Here is a 21,880-nt window from a genome sequence, read left to right as displayed (position 1 = left end):
TATGTCTTTGAGTCACAGAAATGTATAAGTTTACAATGTCCTGTCAATCATGTCCGTAGTTTGCTGAATGAAACTGTGCACCTCCACAGTGGATTTTAAATCCAAAACTCAAGATGCGATTGAAATGCAGGCTTTCAGCTCTACTTCAAGGGGTTTTATCAAAATGTTGCATTAACTGTTTATGAATTACAGCCAATGTTATGCACATTCCTCCATTTTCACAGACTCAGAAGTATTTGAACAAGCAGATTTCTTGGCCAGGTGGGGCCTGAACCTAGTATACCTTGTATTTCATGACAAATGAAGGAGACACAATATCTGAAGATGATTCAATTTCTATTTTTATAGCTTGTAATTTGAAATATGAAACCCAGAGATATTTAAGTGCAAATGAAGGAGGTCTACAATCAAGAAACGCCTCCATTTATAGAAATAGTGTATTTACAAGAAGGTGCAAACATCACTTGGCCAGATTAAACTTTGCTAGAAAACATCCAAAAAACCCTTAAGTAGCAGTTCTGGGAGAAAAATACAAAAAAAAATATTTGGACAGATAAAAACAACACAAATTTATACCAGAATCATGGAAAGAGGAAAGTATGGAGGAGAAAAATTGGCTTATAGTGGAGGCAGTTTTATGGCATAGCTGTGTATAGCTGCCATTGGAGGCAGGGCACTAGTGTTTAAGGGTGACGTAAAGTAGCTGGCTGAATTGTGAAGTGTACAGGGCTATACTCATACAAAATACCACAGAATCGATCAGACAGCTACAGTAACCATGAGCAGTCAAACTCAATGTGCAACTTCTGAAAACAATGCTGCAAAAGCACAGAAAACACAAACAGAAGGACATACAGCAAAAGGTCATAACAGACCCCACAAAACGGCCGTGGAAGCGACAAGCCAACAGTAACCGTCTAATACCAAACATGGACAGTATTATATGGCTCAATTAAAACACATTACTCTTCCATCTTACCTCAGCTGTTATATCAGAAACATTTCCGTTGTCTTTTATTGAACTTCCGTTGTGTTCTGTGATTTTGCAGCATTCCCCTATTTGCTGGTGTTAGTTGCGGCCTCTCAGGGCCACCGCATACAGCACTCCACGGTGCAAATAATACTGACGCAAAGCATCCAAGAGTTTCTCAAGGCGACGAAATTGGATATTTTTCAATGGCCAAACCAGCCACCTGATCTCAACCCAACAGAGCATGCTTCTCAATTATTAAATACAGAACTGAAGGCAGAGAGACCCAGAAACGAGCAGCAACTGAGTGAAGGTCTGGCATTTGGTGATGTTTTCGGTTTTATAGACTCACAGTTAACTTTGAGCCTCATAAAACGCTACATTTTTTTTTAATTTTGTGGGGGGAAAAGTCCTATCTTTCCTCCTTCACAGTCCTCGTTGCTTTTTTGAGTGAGCTGTCTGGCGACCAATATAATAAAAGCTGCAGTTACGGGGCGGGAGCGGGGAACTTTACCATTATTTCGGAGGAGGGACTTCCTATAGCGCTGCAGTTGGATGGCAGGGAGCCGCTCGGCTGACACGTAACTAAAGTTAAAGGTGCTATAGAGGCCTCGTCGTGGACCCAACTTTTAACTTCTCTGTAAGCTTGCCCGAGTCACGTCGGAAACTCTGCAAGAGAGGGAGACAGACCCACGCAGGACTCGCCCGTTTTATTTATTTTGTTGCTTTTAGAGCTAAAAAGAAGGCAGAGCCAGAGTTTGGCTGTAAGTCAGGCGAAAATCTGAGCGGCTACTTTGAAGTTGCAGAGGGGGGAGAGGGTCGAGACTTGAATGCAGCTCTGCTAAAAAAGATAATAATGTGCCCGAAAGCGAGTATTAGCACGTAGCTTGTGTTTTCTGCGTGGAAATGCTCGGGGAGTAAGGGGAGGGGGAGGTTTCCTCAGTTCTCACCGGGAGGGGGAAAAAAAAAGTTGAGTCGGAACTTTCCAGCGGCAGAGACGGGGCTTTCGCGCATAGACGGCGGGGAGGGGTGCGGGTCCAACATGGGAAACGGGGTGTGTTCCCGGAGGCAGCGGAGGATCTTCCAGTGTCTCCTTCTGGTCACCGTGGTCTGCGGGGTGATGTACGGGGGCATGATGTCCTACGAGATGCACAAACAGCTCAAGAGGACGGAGGCGATGGCACTGAAGTATCAGCAACACCAAGAGTCGCTGTCGGCACAGCTCCAAGGTAAACACAGGGGCGGAGAGGTGATCGAATGTTTGTCCACAGCTGACACGAGCGAGGAGGCTGTTACGTGTCACGCCAGACTCCGTGGATAAAACTGCATTGTCATTGTTGTCGAACATGCTGAAACACCCTTACATCTTTTAAAACAAACTGGAGGACTTGATATGAGACTTTACTTAACAAACTTAAGTTCGGCGTTCATTTAGCACCTTAAAAACCAGACTGAGTTCCAAAATGTTTATATAGACTCTGTTTTTAAGGTTTTTAATTTAAACAAAAAGTTCCTTCTTCAACCTTCCTGGCTTTATTGTAAAGACTGTGTGCTTTACTGGTGTTGTTAATAGTCAATTAAATATTTTGATGTTTGGCACACAGCAAAACTGAGCAATTTGATCAATCTGAGATGTAGTTAATGATAAAGGCATTTTTGGTATCTTTTAAGCATCCTATAGACAAACTGATCACTATATTAATCAGTAATATCAGCACTCATTAGCTGAGACCCCATGAAAACCACAGTTGTAAATTGAAAAGAGGCAGATTTCCCAGAGACATTGCTGCAAACTACCAATAAACTAGTGAAGGCCCCTGACCTTGTCATGACACGAGCATATTTGCCTTTCAAAAATTTTTTAAAAAGCATATTTGCCTTTAACAAGAGTTAATTTGTTTTTGTAGAGGTGCAGTCAAAGTGAAAATAGCCCCATCACTTCCTGCAGCTGGCTACTAGAGGCTATTACAACACAAGCGCCTGGTTGCAGTCACTGTATCTTAGCTGTATTCCTAGAAGTCTTAGAGCTGGCAGAAAAATCATTTTGTCTTTGTTTTTTTTGGTTTTCTTTCATGTTTAGCCACCATGGTACATGCAGGATGTTATGTTGTCATGCTCGCATCCTTGACTCTGTAAAGACTTTCGGGTAATCGCTGAAACTAAAAAGCATTACGTTGGAGAAAATTCCCGATTATGACCCAGTTACTCCAGAGGATCACATCAGATTAGATTTTGCCTTAAACTTGTACGTTCATGAGCAATAAGGAGTAATTTCCCACAGATTGCCAGAACTTCTAAACACTGTAATGAGATACATAGTGATACTCAAGTTCCTGCTATAAACGTGGCCTTTAAGACAATGCACTAATCAGCACAGTTTGTTAGCTTACTTGACAGAAATCCATACATTTTCTTGTCATTTCTGATCATCAAAATGTTTCTGGTGCATTTGAGTAAAGAGCACCCATATTAACAAAAGTGCCTAAAAACTTTTGGAGGACTGGGTGTTCCCCTATCTTGATACCAGATACAGTATACATATTATATCTAGATGGCCACAGCATATCGTCACTCTGCTTCTGGTTATACCAGTATTACAGGGACTTGGATGTATTTCAACAGACCTGAACTGACGAATGACTAAATGGATCTTGTTATGTCAGCAAAAGCATCAAAACCTTACACAAACCAGTTCTCTTTACCTTGAAGAGAAAACACGTCCTGAACCATATTCAAATGCATGCAGACTTATAGACCTGACCGGTGAAAGATTTAGGGCAGCTTCACGGTATAGCAAACCGGTGGGTAATAGGTGAAAATGGTTTACTTGTTTATTGTTGGATTAAAGGCTGGATTAAATTGTGAGGTCCTGAGTCTGAGCTGAAAGCCTGACACACTTCTTGGCTTCCTGATGTGGGCGCAAACAAACCTTGTTCTGAAAAGCCATGTAGGAGCGGGCTCTTTGCCCATCGGCTAATTTTAAACTCGTGGCATAATGGCAAGGCCCGAAACCTCACATCCTGTCAGCACAGCAGCATGTTTACGCACGCTTATATGGAGGAAGCACTCAGGGTACTGCCGGACAAGATTGTTAAAATTTTGTGAAAGTGGGGTGAAGTTCCTGAAGTTGGGCCTTTTAATAAAAACCTTCTGCTGCTAGTAGATTAAGATGCAATGAAGGTCTTTTAATGTGAACGTATTTGTGTGTCTCTATTTACTGGAAAGCAGATATAGTCATTATCTACTGATTTTCAGGACCTCACTTTGAAGCTTTTACTGCTAGTTTTTATGCTTAAGGTGTTTCCAAATAATTGCTGGATTTGTGCCAATAAAGCCTTGCACTACTGGCAAATCATTCAATTTGTGAGTGCAACAGTAGACTGTTTACAGGTATAGACCTTGATAATTCTTCTGTAGTGTCATGACAGTATGGGGCGCTGTATGAGGAATCCACTAAAAGTTTTTTAACAAGGTATATTTACAAGGCCTAATGCAAAAAGTTCATCGTTGAGAATGCAAAAGCTTAAAAGAAGTAATTCAGGCAACAGGTTACATCACATCCAATGAGGTCATCCATAACAGGGTCCTGCAGTGTACCAGCATACTCCTGAGTGCTACATTATGTAGATTTCAACTTCCTGTAGCTCAGCTCTCTCCTGCTTGTGCGCCACACCCTTAACTTTCATTGTGAAACAGTGCATCGTTCAGCCAATCACAAAGCCACTTGAGAGCCACAGCTGACTACAGATTGCTGTTTTTCTGGCCCTATATTTAGAGGTTGGTTATAGCTTGAGGGGTGGGGGCGATGTGAGGGTTGTGAGCCAGGCACATTGATTCCCTGTTATCCACTGCAGCCACAGGCTGGCAGTCATCAGTCATTTAAAGCACTTTAAGTCTTTAACGGGCACTTTGTGGTTATGCGTGCACGCTGACAAATGTGTCACTGTGATTTAGCACCCGGCCCTATTTCCAGACAAGTTGGGATGGCGTGTAAAAGCGTCAGTAGAAACAGAGAGCAGTTATTTACTAATCACTTACATCCTGTATTTAATTTGGAGCAGTGCAAATGGGAGCTCATGAAATATTTAAGATTTTAAATTTAATGTTTGTTTTGATGCTCATTTTGATGAGCGCGAGCTTCGATGGCACTGACACGTTTCAAGAAATTGCGTGTTTGTTGCAACACACCGTCTTTTAACAACACATGGTGAGCTTTTGGGAGCTGAGAAGCTGCAGTTTTGAAACCAAAATGTTTCAACAGTCTTGCTTAACATCTACAGTTGAGGCCTTGATGGTGACAATGGGTGACATGTCTGGACGTCAGGCAGGCCAATGCAATTTTAGCTCTTTGGCTTTTGTTGTTGTAAATTTGCAGCTGATTGAGGGCCTGTATATACTGTGTACACTATTTACTCTATTCACAAGTAGCTCAATAACGTTAATGTGAACTTTACCTATCAACATATTTTACATCCTTTCGATGTTACCTGTAGACTCAAAAAACAAACTTGTTATCTTGTGAGGGAAAAAAAATCTTGTGGGGAGTAAATACACAAACATACCATGTTTCTTTGACCTAATATCACTTCCTGGATCAGGTCATGTGTCTCACAGTCTTTCTGAGTTCCTGCCCCGTGCAAAGGCCTGACCTGATTGTTACAAAGAGTGACTTGTGAAATAGGTTACCTGTCAAAGACATTAGTCTTGAAGTGTGCAAAACTCAGTAGAAGACAGTTAGTTCCAGCACACACAAAATATTCAATCAACACTTTTTGGATTCTTGGGACATGCATCTGTATTGAACTTCACTCATAAACTTAATTGGTCTGTTGTGTTTGTATGGCTGGTATGTGTGAGAGTGTGTATGTGTACACAATGGAAGTAGGAATGTGAACCAACAAAAACACCACAGAAAAAAAATTCCTGGCCCACATTTCCTCTTCAACACCGTGAGCCAAATCCAACTGATCTTATCCTCGCCACATCTAAACCAGTAGGCCAATAAATATCGCCACCATAGAAGGCTCCCTTGTTCTTATCTGCACTCAAACCACACTGTGTTTCATCGCTCTGAGGGGAGATGTTCACTCTCAAAGAAATGCCCCGATCTGATGTTTGGATCAGATATCGGATTGATCGTAAGTCAAAAAGCTGTATCCATGACAGTGATCTGAACTGTGGGGTCGGTGCATTCAGTCCTGAGTAGTTCTCCGTTTACTACGCCACGTGCCACCAACACTGCCAACAGCAGAGGTAATGTAGCATGGAGACAGCTAACAACAAAAGAGTCAACAGTCTGTGGCTATTTCACACTTGTAACACACACCAGCAGCTCTTTGTATGTTGGCATTATTGGCCCTCCTCCTGTAGCTGCCCTCTCTTTGCTCTAAGCCTGTTGCATGTATATATGTACATGCTAAGTGAAGGGCCCACGATAGCAGTGGAGTCTGTAGATGCTAAGCAGAGCTTTGCAGGCTCACCTCTACATGTTGTAACTGTGAGCTACAGCCACTTAGAGTATTAAAAATGTGGAACAGCCAGTTATGTGGCCTGCTCTGGTTTTTATTCGTGCTGTTGCTTATTCTTTAGCTTCCCCCCGTGGCAGAGAAGACAGAAGTCATATTATACAAAGAAGTTCTTTGTAGTGGATCCAGGTTTTAAAAAGCAATGAAAACTCTCCATTGTGCTGTCTTTGCTTTCCTTGTATGCTTTTATGACATTTGGTCTTTGACTTTTGACAGCTGAAATAGTTTTTTTGTGTTTTTATTCTGGACCTACAGCACTGTTTGTTTTTAGGTGTTTAAGGTTCAGGCCTATATGATACTCATTGTAAATTTATCTGCACATTGCTCGATCACTCTTCTATTACAGTACATAATATTCTGCCAGTAGATAGATATAAGGCACTTTTCCTGCCCCTGACAGTACACGTAGTCAGTCTGTTTTGAGATCTTTTCTCTGTACTGTGTTTCAGTACAATTAGCAATTGTTTGAGATCTATTAGCTCTGAGTCGACCACAAACAATTTAGTTTCTCTCGTGATGGAAAACAAAGTATAAATGCAAACCACAACATCACACATTATGGCCTGGGCTCTACAGGGAATCAGTACAGTGCTATAAATTAAGCTTTAGACTCCAGTTGTTTGGCGCTCTAGCCCAGCCCAGTTGGCCCTCAGTGAGAGTGTAGCCTAGCTGAGCTCATCTAAGAAAAACATAGCCTCATCTTTGGCACTGCTGAGGAGGTTCAACGCCTCAGAGGAGCAAAATAAAATCCGATGTGGTGAGGTTTTAGATAACCACCTGATCAGGCTTTGATGAAAGAAACTTCGGGAAAGTTTGTTCGCTTCTGCTTTACTGCCATTAAGCGTTATATGCTACTTATTCAGAACTGATCCCGGCAGCATTATAACATGCGAGTCACAACTTAAACTTATTGTATTGTAAAATCCGATGAGGAAAGACCAGAGAGTCTGTTGGGAAACAGATGGGATTACTTTAACTTCTGCATGCGAAAAAAAAAAACAGCAAGCGGTGCAGCATGAACTGTTTACCTAAATAGAATCAAATGAGCACCCTGTACAGAATCATAAATGGTATTTTCTTTCCATACACAAAACGTCAGTGCCATAAAAACATGTTCTCACAACGCATAAAGAAGAAAGTGGAATTAACCCCTTTAAAGCAACAATGGAGGTAAAGAAGTGGTGAGCTGAATTGGACGGGTGACTTTTGTTGTCATTACTTTGGCTTTTCATATGATAGAAGCAGGTTTTTGTCCTCCTGATAGTTAGGTAGCTTTATTTACACTAGCACTGGTCTGTTAGGATCAGCTTTCCAGTTTCTTTGAGCTTCGTTTCACTCTTTTGTTAATTTCCTGTCCCTTCTTCTTTTACCCCTATCCTTCTGTCTCTTTCGCTGCCCTCATGATATTAAAACTAAATATAGATGTAGCGAACAGTTATCTTGGAATCTGTTGAGGTGGCACTCAGAGGGAAGAATAGCCACATCATCAGTTTCACTGCCCAGCCCCCAGTGGAAAGGAATAAGTGAAGACTTAAAGTTCAGCGTTCTTGTTTTAACAGTTAAATCGCAGGCTGCCTGAAGACCAGAACAAATTAATAGCGGCACAGTCAGATTCCAACGTGAGACGCTGTCCAGTTGTCAGTAGCTTCCTATTGTAATGTGTTAAATAGATGTAATGCGTTTAGTGAATAAATACACTGAGGTTAATGGCACAAAGTGCATATGGAGGTATTGTTGTCATTTGTCCAAGTTAGAAAATGCCTTCATGAGTTGCCTCAAGAACTAACCAAAACTGACTCGCAAGAAATAAACTTGACATTTCTCAGTATGTTGCACTGCTAACAGTGATCAGGGATCACTAATGCTGCTTTGTTCACAGTCGGGTTGCTTTTTGTTTCTCTGATTTAGAAAAGATGAGGATCATGAAATGGGGAGGAATAGGGAGATTATGGAGAGTTTAGAGGATAGCTGGAGAGATTAGAAGTGAATCTAAACAGGCACTCAAGCTTTTAGAGCATGAAGAGGATAAGACTTTTATAGGACTATTCTTTTCATATTCTTTTAACAAATACAGTTGAGGTCAGGAGTTTACATACACTTATCAAGGACATGAATGTCATGGTAATTTGGGGCTTTTAATGATTTCCTTGAACAAAAAAAACCAAGTGTGACTGCATTTGTGATTTTCTCTAATCCACACAGTGTCAAAATTATACATACAGTCTTAAATATATACATATACTCAAAGTGGTGCTGTCGGTTCTACAGTATATTTGCCAAGGCCAAGCCCTAGCTCCTCAGTAGTGATGATAATTGACTACGACTGGTAATTTCTCTCTGCAGCATAGAACGGATTTGTTTGACACCTTATTGGATTGACCAATATTCAGAACAGTAGGAAAGTCCAAAGAACTCACTGATGATCTAAAAAGGAGAATTGTAGAAACAACCAAGGAACCAGCCAGGTTCAAGCCTGCCATGAACTAGAAATTGACAAATCGCCATGGACTGAGAGCATGGCAAGAAATAAAGAAGCAGCTGCTGAGGAAGGTTTTATGGTGAGACAAGACAAAGACCTAGGAACGCTGTATCAGCTTTCAAGCATGGTGGTGGTAGCATCATGCTCTGGGGCTGCTTTGCTGCCTGTGGTAATGGTACTTTGCAGAAAGTGGATGGGATAATGAGGAAGTTGAACAACATCTAAATTCTTCAACTTCACCTCAGATCAGCAGCTAGAAAGTTTAAACTTGGAGGGAATATCGTGTTCCAACAGGACAGTCATTCCAAACACACATCAGAACTGGTTTTGTAATGGATAAAGCTTCTGCAATGGCCTTTCCAAAGCCCCTACCTCAATGTTATTTGTCGACTACACTTAAAAGCCCCAAAGTGAGTGGTCAGATATCCAGCCAGCATTAAGCCAGAAGCTTGTTGATGGCTACCAGATATGTCTGGTTAAGGTGCTACTTGCTAAGTGACATTAGTGGGGATGTGTGTGTATATATTTGTCCATAAGTAGTTAAAGATATGTGCTGTGTACCACCCTGGGAAAAGAACAGTTCAAAGAAATCACTAAAAGACCAAAATTATCAGACATTCGTGCTCATGAATGTATGTAAACTTTATATGCAAATGTATGCTCAGTATATCTGCATACTCTGTCCTTAGCAGCAATAGAATGACAGTGTGCATCTAGTCAAATTTTACCCAGAATACTTTGCTCCTGCACTGACCTACTTCCCCATGCTTTGAATATTGCTTGATGTAGACTGTAGCCATCTACGTCAAGCTAGTTTGCTAAGAAAATTGCCAAAAGGATCTTATCTTCACTTCACTAATGTTGAGGTTGTTTTTGCAGTCCAAGTGTTGGTATTGGAGTTTTCTGTTTGGTTTGCTGGTCCAGATAGATGTCAAAGCACTCACTAATCCTTCCCTTAATTCATCCCCTCCATGTTTCCTGTAGTGGTGTATGAGCATCGCTCCAGGTTGGAGAAGAGTCTTCAGAAGGAGAGGTTAGAGCACAAAAAGGCCAAAGAAGGTGAGAAAAGTAGCATGTACACTCAGTTCTGACTTGAGGAATTTGTCCGTATGGAGGAGTTTGTGTTAAGTAAATATTAGACTGCAATAGAGTCTGTCTTTAAAGTGACATAAATATTGAGTTTAAATTTAAGAAAAAGATTCTGCAAAATGGTGCATCTATTTAAATTGTAATCTAAAGTGTAAATTTGGTTTAAATTAGCTTCTTTTCTGTTGTTTTTGTCTTTTTCAGATTATCTGGTTTATAAGCTCGAAGCGCAGCAATCATTGAACAAGGAGAAGGTATCTTTTGTACATTACATTGTTACTATTTTATTTGTTAGTAAATGCATCACTCATTGGCTTCTTTATTTTGTCTGCTTGTGAGATATCTGTGCAGAACTTGTGTGTAAACAGTTATCTCTCTCTCTCTCTCTCTTTTTTAAAAAAAATCCTCAAACAGCAAGAATCAAACGGCAGATACAACTCCTTACAAGTCCAACATCAGATGTTAAAGGTCAGAAGCCCATCACACACATAGATACACTCACTTATCCTCTGGTTTTGTTCTTGCTTTTAACGCAGACATCCTCATATTTAACCTTTCTTCCTCTTATCCAAACAGACAAATCAAATTCTTCCTGGCCTTTGTCCCTTTTTTTGTAGTTTTTGATGTTAAGTTTGTGGGAGACTCTATAGTAACAAGAGCTTTCCTTCAGAATCAGCACGAGGACCTGAAGAGGCAGTATTATGATCTGCACGAGCAGCACCAAGTCCAGGGCAAGGATCACAGCCGGCTGCTGGATGAACACAAGGACCGCTACGATAAACTTCAGAAAGCCAAAGAGACAGAAGTCTCCCAGCTCAAAGGTAGTGACTTACGCAAGGTTTCTGCAAACAAACACTGAATGAAACAATGTAAATATGAGTGTAACAAAGTTAGCTTTTTTATTAGCTCATCCGGATGATGAACTGATGAGCTAATGCCGCAGCGGGGTGGACGAACTTTTTTCAGTATTTAGCAAAGTCATTAACATCAGAGTCTGTATGATATGATAACTGCACAGAATGATAAAGAAAGAACTTTTATAAATTAATTTCCACATAAGCGCGTGGTTTGGGCCTTCTTATCACCATAGTGCTAACATCAGTTATATATTCAAATGCTACGACCCGCTGTTCACATATTTTTAGGCTTTTTTTATGGTGACCTATGTAGTCACACTGTACTCCTGAGCTCAAACGCTTCAATGTGCTGGTGAACAAGAGTGATTTCTCCTGGATGTGACCGATTTTCAGCCTTCTTGACTTTTCATTGGATTTTAATTCTCGTTAGTTTATATAGCTGCCTTTTACTGTAAAATTGATCTTTTCTAGCTCGACAAAAGACATCATGTCTCTGAGCTACAGAGATGAGGGTGGGGGGCCTATGATACGACTATAACAGAGATGCAAAAGAGAAAAATTTGTATTGCAGAGAAATAATCTTCAGGGGAACAAGTGGAACCACAAAAAATAGCATTGAAAGGGCCCACATTCATCCAGGTCCCTGAACCTTACACGTGTTCATGGAGGAGTCAGTCTAAAACCTGTGCAGTTTACAGCAGAATTAAAACATCTGCCATGACATCTGCCACATTGGTCTATTAATACATTTTGGACAACTGTATGAGAACCTGGGTGTAGTTTATGACTGAGGACAGCTTTATCCCACCATTGATCCGTCAGCATGATTCCAACCTCGCGCTCTCAAGCAGTTTTGTCTAGTATCCAGGGCCGTCAGCATGTCATATTTTGAGTATAAGTGATTTTTTTTCACTTTTACTCTGTCTCCATCTCCTGACTTAATAACATACTGCATGTAAAATTGCTTTTATTTTCACATTTCTGGACTGCAAAATGGTTTTGTCATATATTACAGTTTACAGTCGAATGGTGTGAAAACAAACATTTAATTTGCCGTACTTTTATAAAATATTCAAACGTTGGTAATATGGAGTATAAGGAAAGAAAAGTAAGAGTTAATGACTGGTTGTAATAATTGGAAAGTTATTGCAGGATGAGAAGTTGTTTGACATGTTTTTTTCTTCTCTTTATTTCTGATTTGTTGCGGTGGCAGAGAGTGTTGTTAATCTAAGAGAGGAAAATAAACAACTGAGGAAAGCCCATCACGACATTCACATGCAGCTACAGGACGCCCAGGTGAGAAAGACTCTGGATATTTCTTGCTTTTCCTCATCCTACATGTCTGCACAGATATATTTTTTTTCTTTCTTTTCGTAAATGTGAACGACTCCTTGGCTGACTTTTGTTGGATTTGCTTGTTCAGATCCACCATCAGGAACTGAAGGCAGCCCACGATCATCTCGCACTGACGCTGGAAGACCACAAGGGTGCGCTGGCTGCAGCTCAGGTAAGGGTTTAGCCTCCTGGTTTACTGCAGTCACTGAGTACAGCAGCTGATTGATGCCGTAGGCAGGGTTTTTTTGTGTTTTTTGGCAAATCTATACTTGTGTTTCTCCTTGAGAGTGACCTCTGAACTGCCTGAACAGTTTACTAAATACACTGAGCTCTGCTGATAGGTACTCACTTTCATTTCTCTCAGTTCCCCCACCTCACTCTCTCTTTCTGTCTGCATTTACTAATTTGTTTTAAAGCCTGGCCTGCTTTCCATCAGTGCGTTTGCTTGGATACACACACACACACACACAAACGCATGCATGCACGCTCTTTCCTTCACTCCAGGGGGTTTGATTTAGTCAGGGCTGTCAGCACAGTGCATCTAAAGCACACTGCAGCCAATCAGCCAGAAAGCTATAATGGAGGGAGTGGAGCGAGACAAAGGGACGAGGGAGGAATTTAGCAAGAATTTTTAGAATTTAACCCTCTGGCCTGTTCTGAAAGTATGCGCATATAAAAAGATTTAACGGTATGAGGGCCAAAACTGAACGGACAATTTGAAAGAAAATGTCTGTATCGCCGCAGGGAAAGCTTAATTTATTTCTTTACGCTAATTAATGGCTGTACAGGAGGTTGTTTTTGCTATATTTTTTTAATTTATTTTTATTTATATAGCACCTTTCATAGGTCAAAACCTGCTTTACAATAAAGACAAGCATAAAAAGATACAGAAAATAAAAACACAACATCATAAAGCCTAAAACTGGTTAAAAACCAGTCTGAATAAATGGGTTTTCAGCTGATTCTTAAAAGAATCAAGATGGAGGCCACAGCTGGAGGCCAAATGATTTATCATGGAAGAAGAGGTTTAGGCCTCTGTGTTGCGTAAATATATACACACTCACTAGCCACTTCATTAGGTACACTTTGCTAGTACAGGGTTGGACCACCTTAATGCTTTGTGTCATTAATTCAACAAGGTGCTGGAAACATTCCTCAGATGGTCCATATCGACATGACAGCATCACACAGTTGCTGCAGATTTGTCAGCTGCTCATCCCGTTTCACTTCATCCCAAATGTGTAGATGTTGCAGCATTAATTAAGACCTGTCAGACCAGACGGTGTTTTTCCAGTTTTCTGTTGTCAAGTTTTGGCGAGCCTGTGTGAACTGTAGCCTCAGTTTCCTGTTTGTAGCTGGCAGGAGTGACACCTGGTGTGGTCTTCTGCAGCTGTAGAAGACGTTCACAGATGCTCTTCTGCATACCTTGGTTGTAATGAGTAGTTGTTTGAGTTACTGTTGCCTTCCAGTCAGCTCGTGTTTTGCCAAGAGAACCGTCAGTCACTGTATATTTTTTCTTTTTCAGACTGTTGAATTCCTGCCATGTGATTGGCTGTTTAGATATTTTTGTTAGTGAGTAGTTAAACAGGTTTACCTAATTTTGTAATGGTAAAATGATAAAAATGCGTTCTTAGTCTTTGCCTTTCTCTTCTGTTGGTCGCTTTAGGCACAGGTGAATGAATACAAACAGCTCAAGGAGACCCTACAAAAGGCGCCCAGCATGGCACAACATGCACAAGCCAACACAGAACCCAAGTCCTACGCCCATGAGGATCAGCAGGCTCACTGGAACACTGATTCAAGGGTAATCTGGGATTCTTTGGGATGAAGTAATAATACTGTTTTATTGAGAAAGACAAAAAGTTTACTGTAAATATCAAATATCTCATGGCTCTCTACTCGGTTGGCTCACCAGGCCAATGAAGCGCACGCCCACTCTGAGGTCCAGTCCCACTCCACTGTAACCCAGCATGCCATGTCTGAGAAAGACGAGGACGGAGAGGGAGAGGCAGAGAGGAGGAGGGAGCTGGCAGAGGAGGAGATGGCCCAAGCTGGACAGCCTCAGAAGCTGGAGGAGGACCCAGACCAGCTACAGGATGAGCAGCAGGAGGAAGAGCAGGAGCCAGAACATGAAGAAGAGGATGAGAACGCATTGGACCGACGGAAACGCCAGCCACAGATGGTCAGCAGTGGTTTAGACTAAAAGATCTTATCCAAACAGGGTTTAAACAGATCTTGAAGTGGACGTATGTTTCCTACTCTGGTATTAGTTAGCACAGAGTGACTCGGCTCAGTGTTTTTTTTAGCTTAGCTTTATTGAGAAACATGGAAACCCCCCCCCCACAAAGATTGTACCATAGCTTTATATTTATGTCTAAACTTGGCATCAATTCAGTGCGTTTGATGAGCTCTAATTCACTTTTTTCATGCTCTACATGATATTTCCTCTCTCTTGTATTTATAACTCTCTCAGGATCCTCCTGTGAATCTGCATCCAGAGGACCAGGTGCAGCAACAGGTGCCCGCCCAGGTTCAGCGTCTAAAGTCAGCCTACGAGCAGCAGCAGGAGCAGCAGCGGCTGGAGGCTCAGAGGGCGGAGGAGCGCAGGCAGATCCAGAGGCGGCAGGAGGCCCTCCAAGCCGAGAGAGAGAGGGTGCTGAAGGACAGGGAGCAGAGGCTGAAGGAGGAGCCGGAACGCGAGCAGCAGCAGCACAGGGAGGCCGACAGACGGGAGCAGATCCTGAGAGAAGAACACGAGAGGTCGGGTTTAAGATCTCAGTCAGCTCAGATTTAAAGAAACTTTGGACAAAAGAGCAGTCGCAGCGAGTAGTAAACTTTGAAGCCTGGCATATTTTCTTATTACATTTCTCCAAATGAATTAATACAATAGCTTTACAGAAGAACACGTCCCTCTCTGATTGCACTGTACTTGTCTCGGTTATTAGGAAGAGGACCGAATACGAGAACGTGGACAATGATATTCGAGAAGACGACGGTCACGCTGAGGTTGATGAAGGTGAGATTTGCAGGAAAACATCTTCCGTATTTCTCACTGCACAAATATTCCCTTTTATCATTAGAGCTCACAGCAGCAGCCGGTTGATGTTAATGGATTTAGTTTGTGTGTTGTGTGTGTTAACAGAGAGAGACGTTCATATGTTGAACGAGCAGGAGGCGGAGGAGAATCGAGAGACGGATCACAGAGTGCCGCCACATCAGCAGGTGGATGTCTGTCTGTCTGTCCGTCTTGCCGTCTTGCTCGCTCCATCTGTTAAAACATCCTCGGGCTCTGTCTGTCCTCCCAGCTCATTCGCTTGCTTAACATTCACACCGGTCTATCATACGCCATACACTGATTCAGCCATCCATCAGAACATCGATTCTTTAATCGCCCCAGCCCACTGCCATATTCATCTGTTCCCTCTCTATCCGCACTTGTCTGTCAACCTACTGAGCTGGTAAATCTTCTGAATACTAGCCAGAGAATTAATAAAACATTACAGGAAACTGTCAGGTTGACAGTTTTATTTCCAACAAAAGCATTTAGCTTTAAAAATACTCATTTTATCATATCCACAGCTCCTATTCTAAATTTGTTATTTTGCTATAGGGTGATATAGACGGTGACTTGAACCCCGAGGACGACCCCAACAACCAGGGAGAGGATGAGTTTGACGAGGCTGAGGACGCCCGGCTGCCGCACCGCGCTGCCGAAGCAGATGAAAATGCGGCTGAAGAGGAAGAGGAGCCTGCAGCGCCGGCCCAGCACATTCAAATGCATCAAGACCCCAAACAACCGACTGTGGAGGAGGAACTGGTGGTGAGTCAGGGGAGGCAACAGTAGTGAGATACTCACAATCTCTATTCAGCATCTGCACACGCAGTTAGTGACATTACAGCAACATTACGGGCTAAACAGGAAGATGATTAGAGGTTTTGAAAATGCCAACAATGGGAGGGGAGGGGCTTGTTGGCAGCTTCAAACTAAATTCATGCACACACACACGCATACAGAGCTCAGAATGGCATACTGAAGCAAGCCATGAAGGTTTGACAACTGGAGATGCACTATACAGTATAAAGTGCTGGGCCACTTACACATTACACCGCTGGGAGCTGCCATGAAGCTCCCAGCGCGCAGCTTTGTGGTGATGTTAATCATTCAGTGAGCTCTTCACAACGACCCATTGTTTCAAAAATGTTTATAGAGCCAGACTGCACGGTGAGGTGCACCTTAATATAAATATATATTAAGTGAGGGAGTTAAGCTGGGGGATCTATGATGAAAAGTAAACTTTAGATCCTGTTTTAACTTGTTCTGTTATTCATGTGCATTCAGATAGCTGGAAATCCAGACCAGCAGGAGGACACACTGGATGACCAGTACCAGGAGGAAGCAGAAGATGAGGTAACATGCATGTTCACACACATGCTTTACATACTCAGTGATAGAGTGGTGCAAAACACTTGAATGTAAGACTATAAAACAAAATAAATATGTATGGTTTAGAATAATATAATGCTGCAATACATTTGCATCTCAGTGTTGTGACTGAAGTTTCATTGTTGCAATTCGTAAATGTGGTTTATCTTGTCCTGAAGGCCCAGGAGGACATAGCTGGCGGACAGAAGAGAGAGGAGGAGGGAGAGGATCAATATAACCAAGAGAACGGAGACCAGGTATGTTCTGTGGGAAACCAGTCAATCCTCCTTTTCTCAATTCCTAGATTTCCTTGATTCCTCTCCCATCAAATATCGGAGGGGGTGAAATCAAAGCAACAGGCCAAGTACATGAGCTACATTGCTTCAGTGATTAAATATCTTTTTTTTGTTTGTTTGTTTTGTTACTAGGCCATTTTTTATGAAATTCTGAACATGGAGCAATGTGACTAGATGTTACATGTAGTTATGCACATGGTTTAATCGTCTTAAATAACTGAAATGTGATTAAAAAGGACAAATGTTTAAAGAGTCGTCCCCTGCTGTTTGCCATAAAGGTTAAAAGACCTGTGTATCCTGAATTATACCTCCTCTCTCCTCTGCCCTCCTCATCCATGTAGGTGTGATTTCCAGGAGGCCCGAGGAGACAAGGAGGCACAAAAAAGAGGAATAAGAAAAACGTAATGGGTTTCCTGCTTTAAAACAAAGTCCTTCTGGAAGCAAGTCTAGTCGCTCGCTAGCCATTTTTTTTACTGGCAGTTGTTATGTAGATTATCTTTAATTGCCTGGACATTAAACCTACATGTATAAAATCTGTCATCAAATCAGAAGAAAGAAATGTTTAAAAACTGCAACCTTTTCCCCAAACTATACTACCCAGGGCATTTATACTTCTGCCATCATCTAAGTCAGGAGTCCCTTCTTTTTCTCTGTGTTTGAGATGCATGTTTTTCTGCATCATAGACAAAAGGCAAACACTTTCATTAAGGAGTCTTTTTTTTTGTGGCGTTATCCAATCAACTCAGCTCAGGCATCAGTAGAATGTAGTTATATATCCACACCTTAATGTGATGGATCTAAAAATACAGTCTCTTTTTAAAAAAAGAAAATCGGGGATTTGTCTAGTGGACATTACAAGTACTGCACTCCTTTTAAAGATGCTGCTTGGTTAAGACAGAAGAGTCTCATCCTTAAAAATCAAAGAATTACAACACACTGTCTGTTGAATAACAATTTTAATGGCTTCATTATTATGGGATGGTTATTTTAAAACTAAAAAATACTCTGAGGTGTTTCCACTTGTCAAGGAGTTAAAGATTTTTCTTCACATCACTTGAAGTTTACTCTCTGCTCATGCAGAGTCTTCCCTGCGGCTGAAACCACCAACCTCACAATCTGCTTTACTTCCTAGGCCTCCCATTTCCCATTTAAGCTGCACAAATGTGGAATTCATTTTTATTCCCAGCATCATCACATCAGGGTCCGTTCCACCTCACGAGTAACATCACACCCTGAAACCTTTCTTGGAGGAAAACGGTCGTAGTGCACACAGCGAAATTTTCTGGGTTCACATCCAGAAATATATTCACCTGTGCAGGGATTCACTGGTGTGTAGCTCGAGCGTGTCAGAGCAGCCCTGTGCTGTCTCTGTAACGTAAACCCTGGCCCATGTGACGCATGGTAAATGAGAAAGATAGGATGTCGAGTCAGTCGGGAGTGTTCACCTGCGCTAGGTTTAATTTGGCCTAAAAGGAAGTCTCAATATATGACAAAGTCTATAAGCCTGTTGTGTTGTATTTGAATTGGAATATTCAGTCTTTATAAAGTCTGCAAAACATTGAAACCTTTTGAAAACCAGCCGTCCGCAGAGCTGAAATATCCTTGAGAAAGACATCTGACTCCTCATTGTTGGCTGGTCTGTAACTAACAGTAACTTCTGACCTTGGAGACCGGCATTAGTGCGATTATCATCTTTAATGTTTAATATATTAAAAAAAAAACGTCATTTAAAAAATAACGTGGATAGACTTATAGTTCATACTCTGCCACTTACCTCCTCTGCAACAGGAGCTCAGTGGATCTTTGACTCTAAGCTTCGTTCATGCACCGCTGCACAGGAGGCAAACAATAACTGTAAATGTCTGAAATGATCGTGTTTGGGATGTTTACACGACTCCTGGTCATTAAATCAGGTTGTGTGCTTGTAATTCGCTTCCAGGATGAAGGTAAAAACCAGAAAGGGCCAAGAATGGACGGGGATCACAGAAATGATGCCAAGAATAACGAGGAGGAGAATTACGAGGAGGAAGAAGAGGAGGGGGAGGAGGATGCAGACAAGGGAAACAATCGAAGGGCAGAAATGTAATTCTTTAGCTTGCCTATAGTACCAATCGGGGCATTCTTTCCCTTGATTCCCAAAGGAATAGCACCAGCCATCCACTGAGAGAAAACTGGGATATTATGCTCAGAAGATGGGGGACAATATTCCAAACACTTCTGAGGTTTGAAAGGATCAGCTGACACTGTGGAAATGGACAAAATTTGGTGGTTGTAAATGAGATATATACTGTATAGTTTTTATATAATTTTTATTCATTTAATTTTCTGTCTACTTGCTCGTCTGCCTGACTGACTGCCTGGTTGTTCTTGTTTTTAAGAGCAGGCAGAGAATGTATTTTGTTTAGCAAAGTGCTTTGTTTGAGTGTGTGTTTGTGTATAAAGGATACATGTTTATTGTGATGTCATGATCAGGCCTTTATATATATGTATATGTTTCATATATATGTTTCATGCAGACAGTTGTAATCTCAGTAGAACTGAAATGTTCGTTTACGTATTGCATTTCAACCTATCATGTCATTTTCTGTTATTTATTTTTTAATAGGACGAACTCTGACAATCATAAAAAGTGCAAAATTATGATTTTTAAAAGTCTGTGTTATCGTGATCCTTACCAGTTTCGTAAAGCTGATACATAGGTGCATTTTTTAAAAAAATAAATCCTGGATATTATTACAGATGCCAATCGGTAAGCCACTTCTGGTGAAGCTGCTCACAGTGACATGTGCCTTTCCGTTCTTGCAAACCCTCTCCTAAGTCTTTTTAGGTCATTTTACATTTGGAAAATCATTTTTCACGAGGCGGGAGCGAGAAGAGCACGCCAGTTGGTGATCCTTTTGTATAAAGCTTCATTCAGCATGGCCTTTAATGGAGAACTATTTCATGTCCACTGGTGGTGGGAATTTATTCTTAATTTACTGCAGCTTCTCTAGTCTGCTGGGCAATGTATAGTAAAATAAATGCTGAATATTTGTACATTTGTACACCAGTTATATTTGATACAGAAAAGTGCGGGTTTCATTGTACTGAATTGCTGCCTGTGTGGAATAAAGAAGATTTCACATAATTGTGATTTGTGTAGTCTGATTCTGTATATTCGCCTCTTTGAAAATGCGCTTTAAGGTTGCTAAGAATAAGTCGTCAGTGGTGTTTGAGCAATTTTAATACTCTGTGTGAGTGTCAGGAAGGTGGTGGTGGTGTGGCGGGGGGCAATTAGCTTGTGACAATCATCTAAGACTTCATCTTAAGAGTCTTTCTGAATATTCTGGTAAAAAATTTGTTAATTTTAAACAAAATTAAAATATAGAAACAACATAAATGATCTAAATTATTATTTTTTTCTCCATTTGTTAACTTTTGGGTTATTTCAGCTTTGGCCACTCACCTACCCTGTTTTCCCATCAGTAGGTCACTTAGGATTTACACCTTTCATCAATTATCTCACAGCTCAGTCACACTTGAATAAAAAAAGATGCCAACCTTCTTGCAACTTGGAAAAAATCTGATTGCATTAATTACTTTGCTGTTGGAGACCGATTGGAAGTAGTAGCGACCACTTTCACTTGCAAGGAAATTGCACAGGTCACCTGGTGGGAGGCAGGCTGTCTCTAAACAATCAGTCTGACTTGGACTGAATGCAATCACTCAGCCAGAAATAACTGTTGTCTAATTTATAAACACACAGATTGCCGACATGTTGAATTTCCTCTGAATTACTACGTGACTGAGGGCAAGTCGTCGGTAACACATCAGGGGGTTTGATTCAACTTGTTGCCAAGTGGTTCTATTGTTATGTTCCTACATAAAAGCAAAGTCACAGAGTGCCGATGCTATTTTGCAGTTAAATCGCAGTTCTGCAGCAACTATGTCACTGTTCATGGAGGAATTTCTAAATTTCTTTTTCAGATTTATAAGATCCTGGCTCGACACTGAATGTAAGTAGTTCTGTGAATTTCTGTGTATGTATTAATCCATTAGAAGGCAATGGATTTGGAGTTTATCAGTTAATGACCACATTATTACAGACAGACTGCATGTAATTGCCAACTCGACTCTGGAAGCTGATAGCAGACTTGCCCCCAAATCACTCTGAAGATGGCAGCTGACTGCGAGTGGTCACAGACCTGGTCCCTGCCATTTCATAGGCGTGAGTTTGTTAGTGAGTTAATTGGCTGTTATAAAGCCCTCTGTTACTTTTGAGGATTCAAAGCGCTTTATACAACATGTCTCATTCATCCCATTCACACACATACAAGCATTTTTTTTCAATATAACTCGGGGTTCAGTATCTTGACATTCAAACCACCCCAAATGGCACAAAAATTCTGGTTGTGGTGTGGTCTCCCACTACAGTGTGTATAACCATTACCCCTAGAAATTGTGGGTTGTGTATAAAATGGGTGTAATTCATAAATAGGTAATGCAATACTTTTTTCTTAAAGGCCTTGAATTAAAGCTGAGTGTCTGTACTTCATTCACATCTTGATTGCTCGATTTTTAAAAAATCTATTACGGTGGTGCACAGAGCAAAATAAACTGCAACACTGTCCAAACTGTGGCAGTCAGGCTCTGGTTCACATCCGTATGACACGGCACAAATGTTCCCAAATGTTCCAGCCCTGCTCCTTATCTACCACTCTGAGCTGAGAGGTGAGGTCGTGTGTATGTGAGCTCACTCACATGGGAAATGAACCGGCAAATCAGGACGAAATGAAAATCAAACGAGAGGGGGTCGACGGAGAAAGGCAATTATCTCTAATGAACAACATTTGTCCCTAACACACAGTCTCAATCACATCAACCCTCCTCCCCTCAGTCTCTATTTACGCTCTCTGTTCCCATCTCCATC

The 21,880-nt window shown here is 41.3% G+C and overlaps 1 protein-coding gene across 2 annotated transcripts; it reads left to right on the top strand.

Moving 5' to 3' along the window:
* The first annotated feature begins 1,065 nt into the window (after positions 1-1,065).
* On the top strand, positions 1,066-20,098 carry golim4a (golgi integral membrane protein 4a). Of its 2 annotated transcripts, XR_269812.4 has the most exons (17): positions 1,066-2,199; positions 9,959-10,033; positions 10,265-10,314; positions 10,475-10,528; positions 10,731-10,881; positions 12,131-12,213; positions 12,341-12,424; positions 13,919-14,056; positions 14,168-14,434; positions 14,726-15,012; positions 15,198-15,268; positions 15,395-15,474; positions 15,863-16,072; positions 16,592-16,660; positions 16,855-16,932; positions 17,313-17,372; positions 18,911-19,003. XR_269812.4 is itself a non-coding variant. In XM_005474523.4 (16 exons), the coding sequence occupies exons 1-16, from the start codon at positions 2,013-2,015 to the stop codon at positions 19,055-19,057; spliced, it is 2,031 nt and encodes a 676-aa protein (XP_005474580.1). In that variant the 5' UTR covers positions 1,068-2,012; the 3' UTR covers positions 19,058-20,098. The 2 variants fall into 2 exon arrangements, 1 of the variants encoding a protein (XP_005474580.1); XM_005474523.4 differs by lacking the exon at positions 17,313-17,372 and having other exon boundaries at positions 1,068-2,199; positions 18,911-20,098.
* The last annotated feature ends 1,782 nt before the right edge of the window (positions 20,099-21,880 follow it).

Source organism: Oreochromis niloticus, linkage group LG14 (genome assembly GCF_001858045.2).
Source record: "Oreochromis niloticus isolate F11D_XX linkage group LG14, O_niloticus_UMD_NMBU, whole genome shotgun sequence".
NCBI classification, from domain to species: Eukaryota; Metazoa; Chordata; class Actinopteri; order Cichliformes; family Cichlidae; genus Oreochromis; species Oreochromis niloticus.
The sequence above is the reverse complement of the archived record's forward strand: the minus strand, read 5'-3'. Positions and strand labels throughout refer to the sequence as shown.

Coding starts and splice junctions, on each gene's coding strand:
- golim4a (XM_005474523.4), top strand. CDS start 2,013: ATGGGAAACGGGGTGTGTTCCCGGAGGCAGCGGAGGATCTTCCAGTGT. Junction 10,882..12,130: donor AGAAGTCTCCCAGCTCAAAG/GTAGTGACTTAC, acceptor TTGCGGTGGCAG/AGAGTGTTGTTAATCTAAGA. Junction 16,073..16,591: donor CTGTGGAGGAGGAACTGGTG/GTGAGTCAGGGG, acceptor ATGTGCATTCAG/ATAGCTGGAAATCCAGACCA.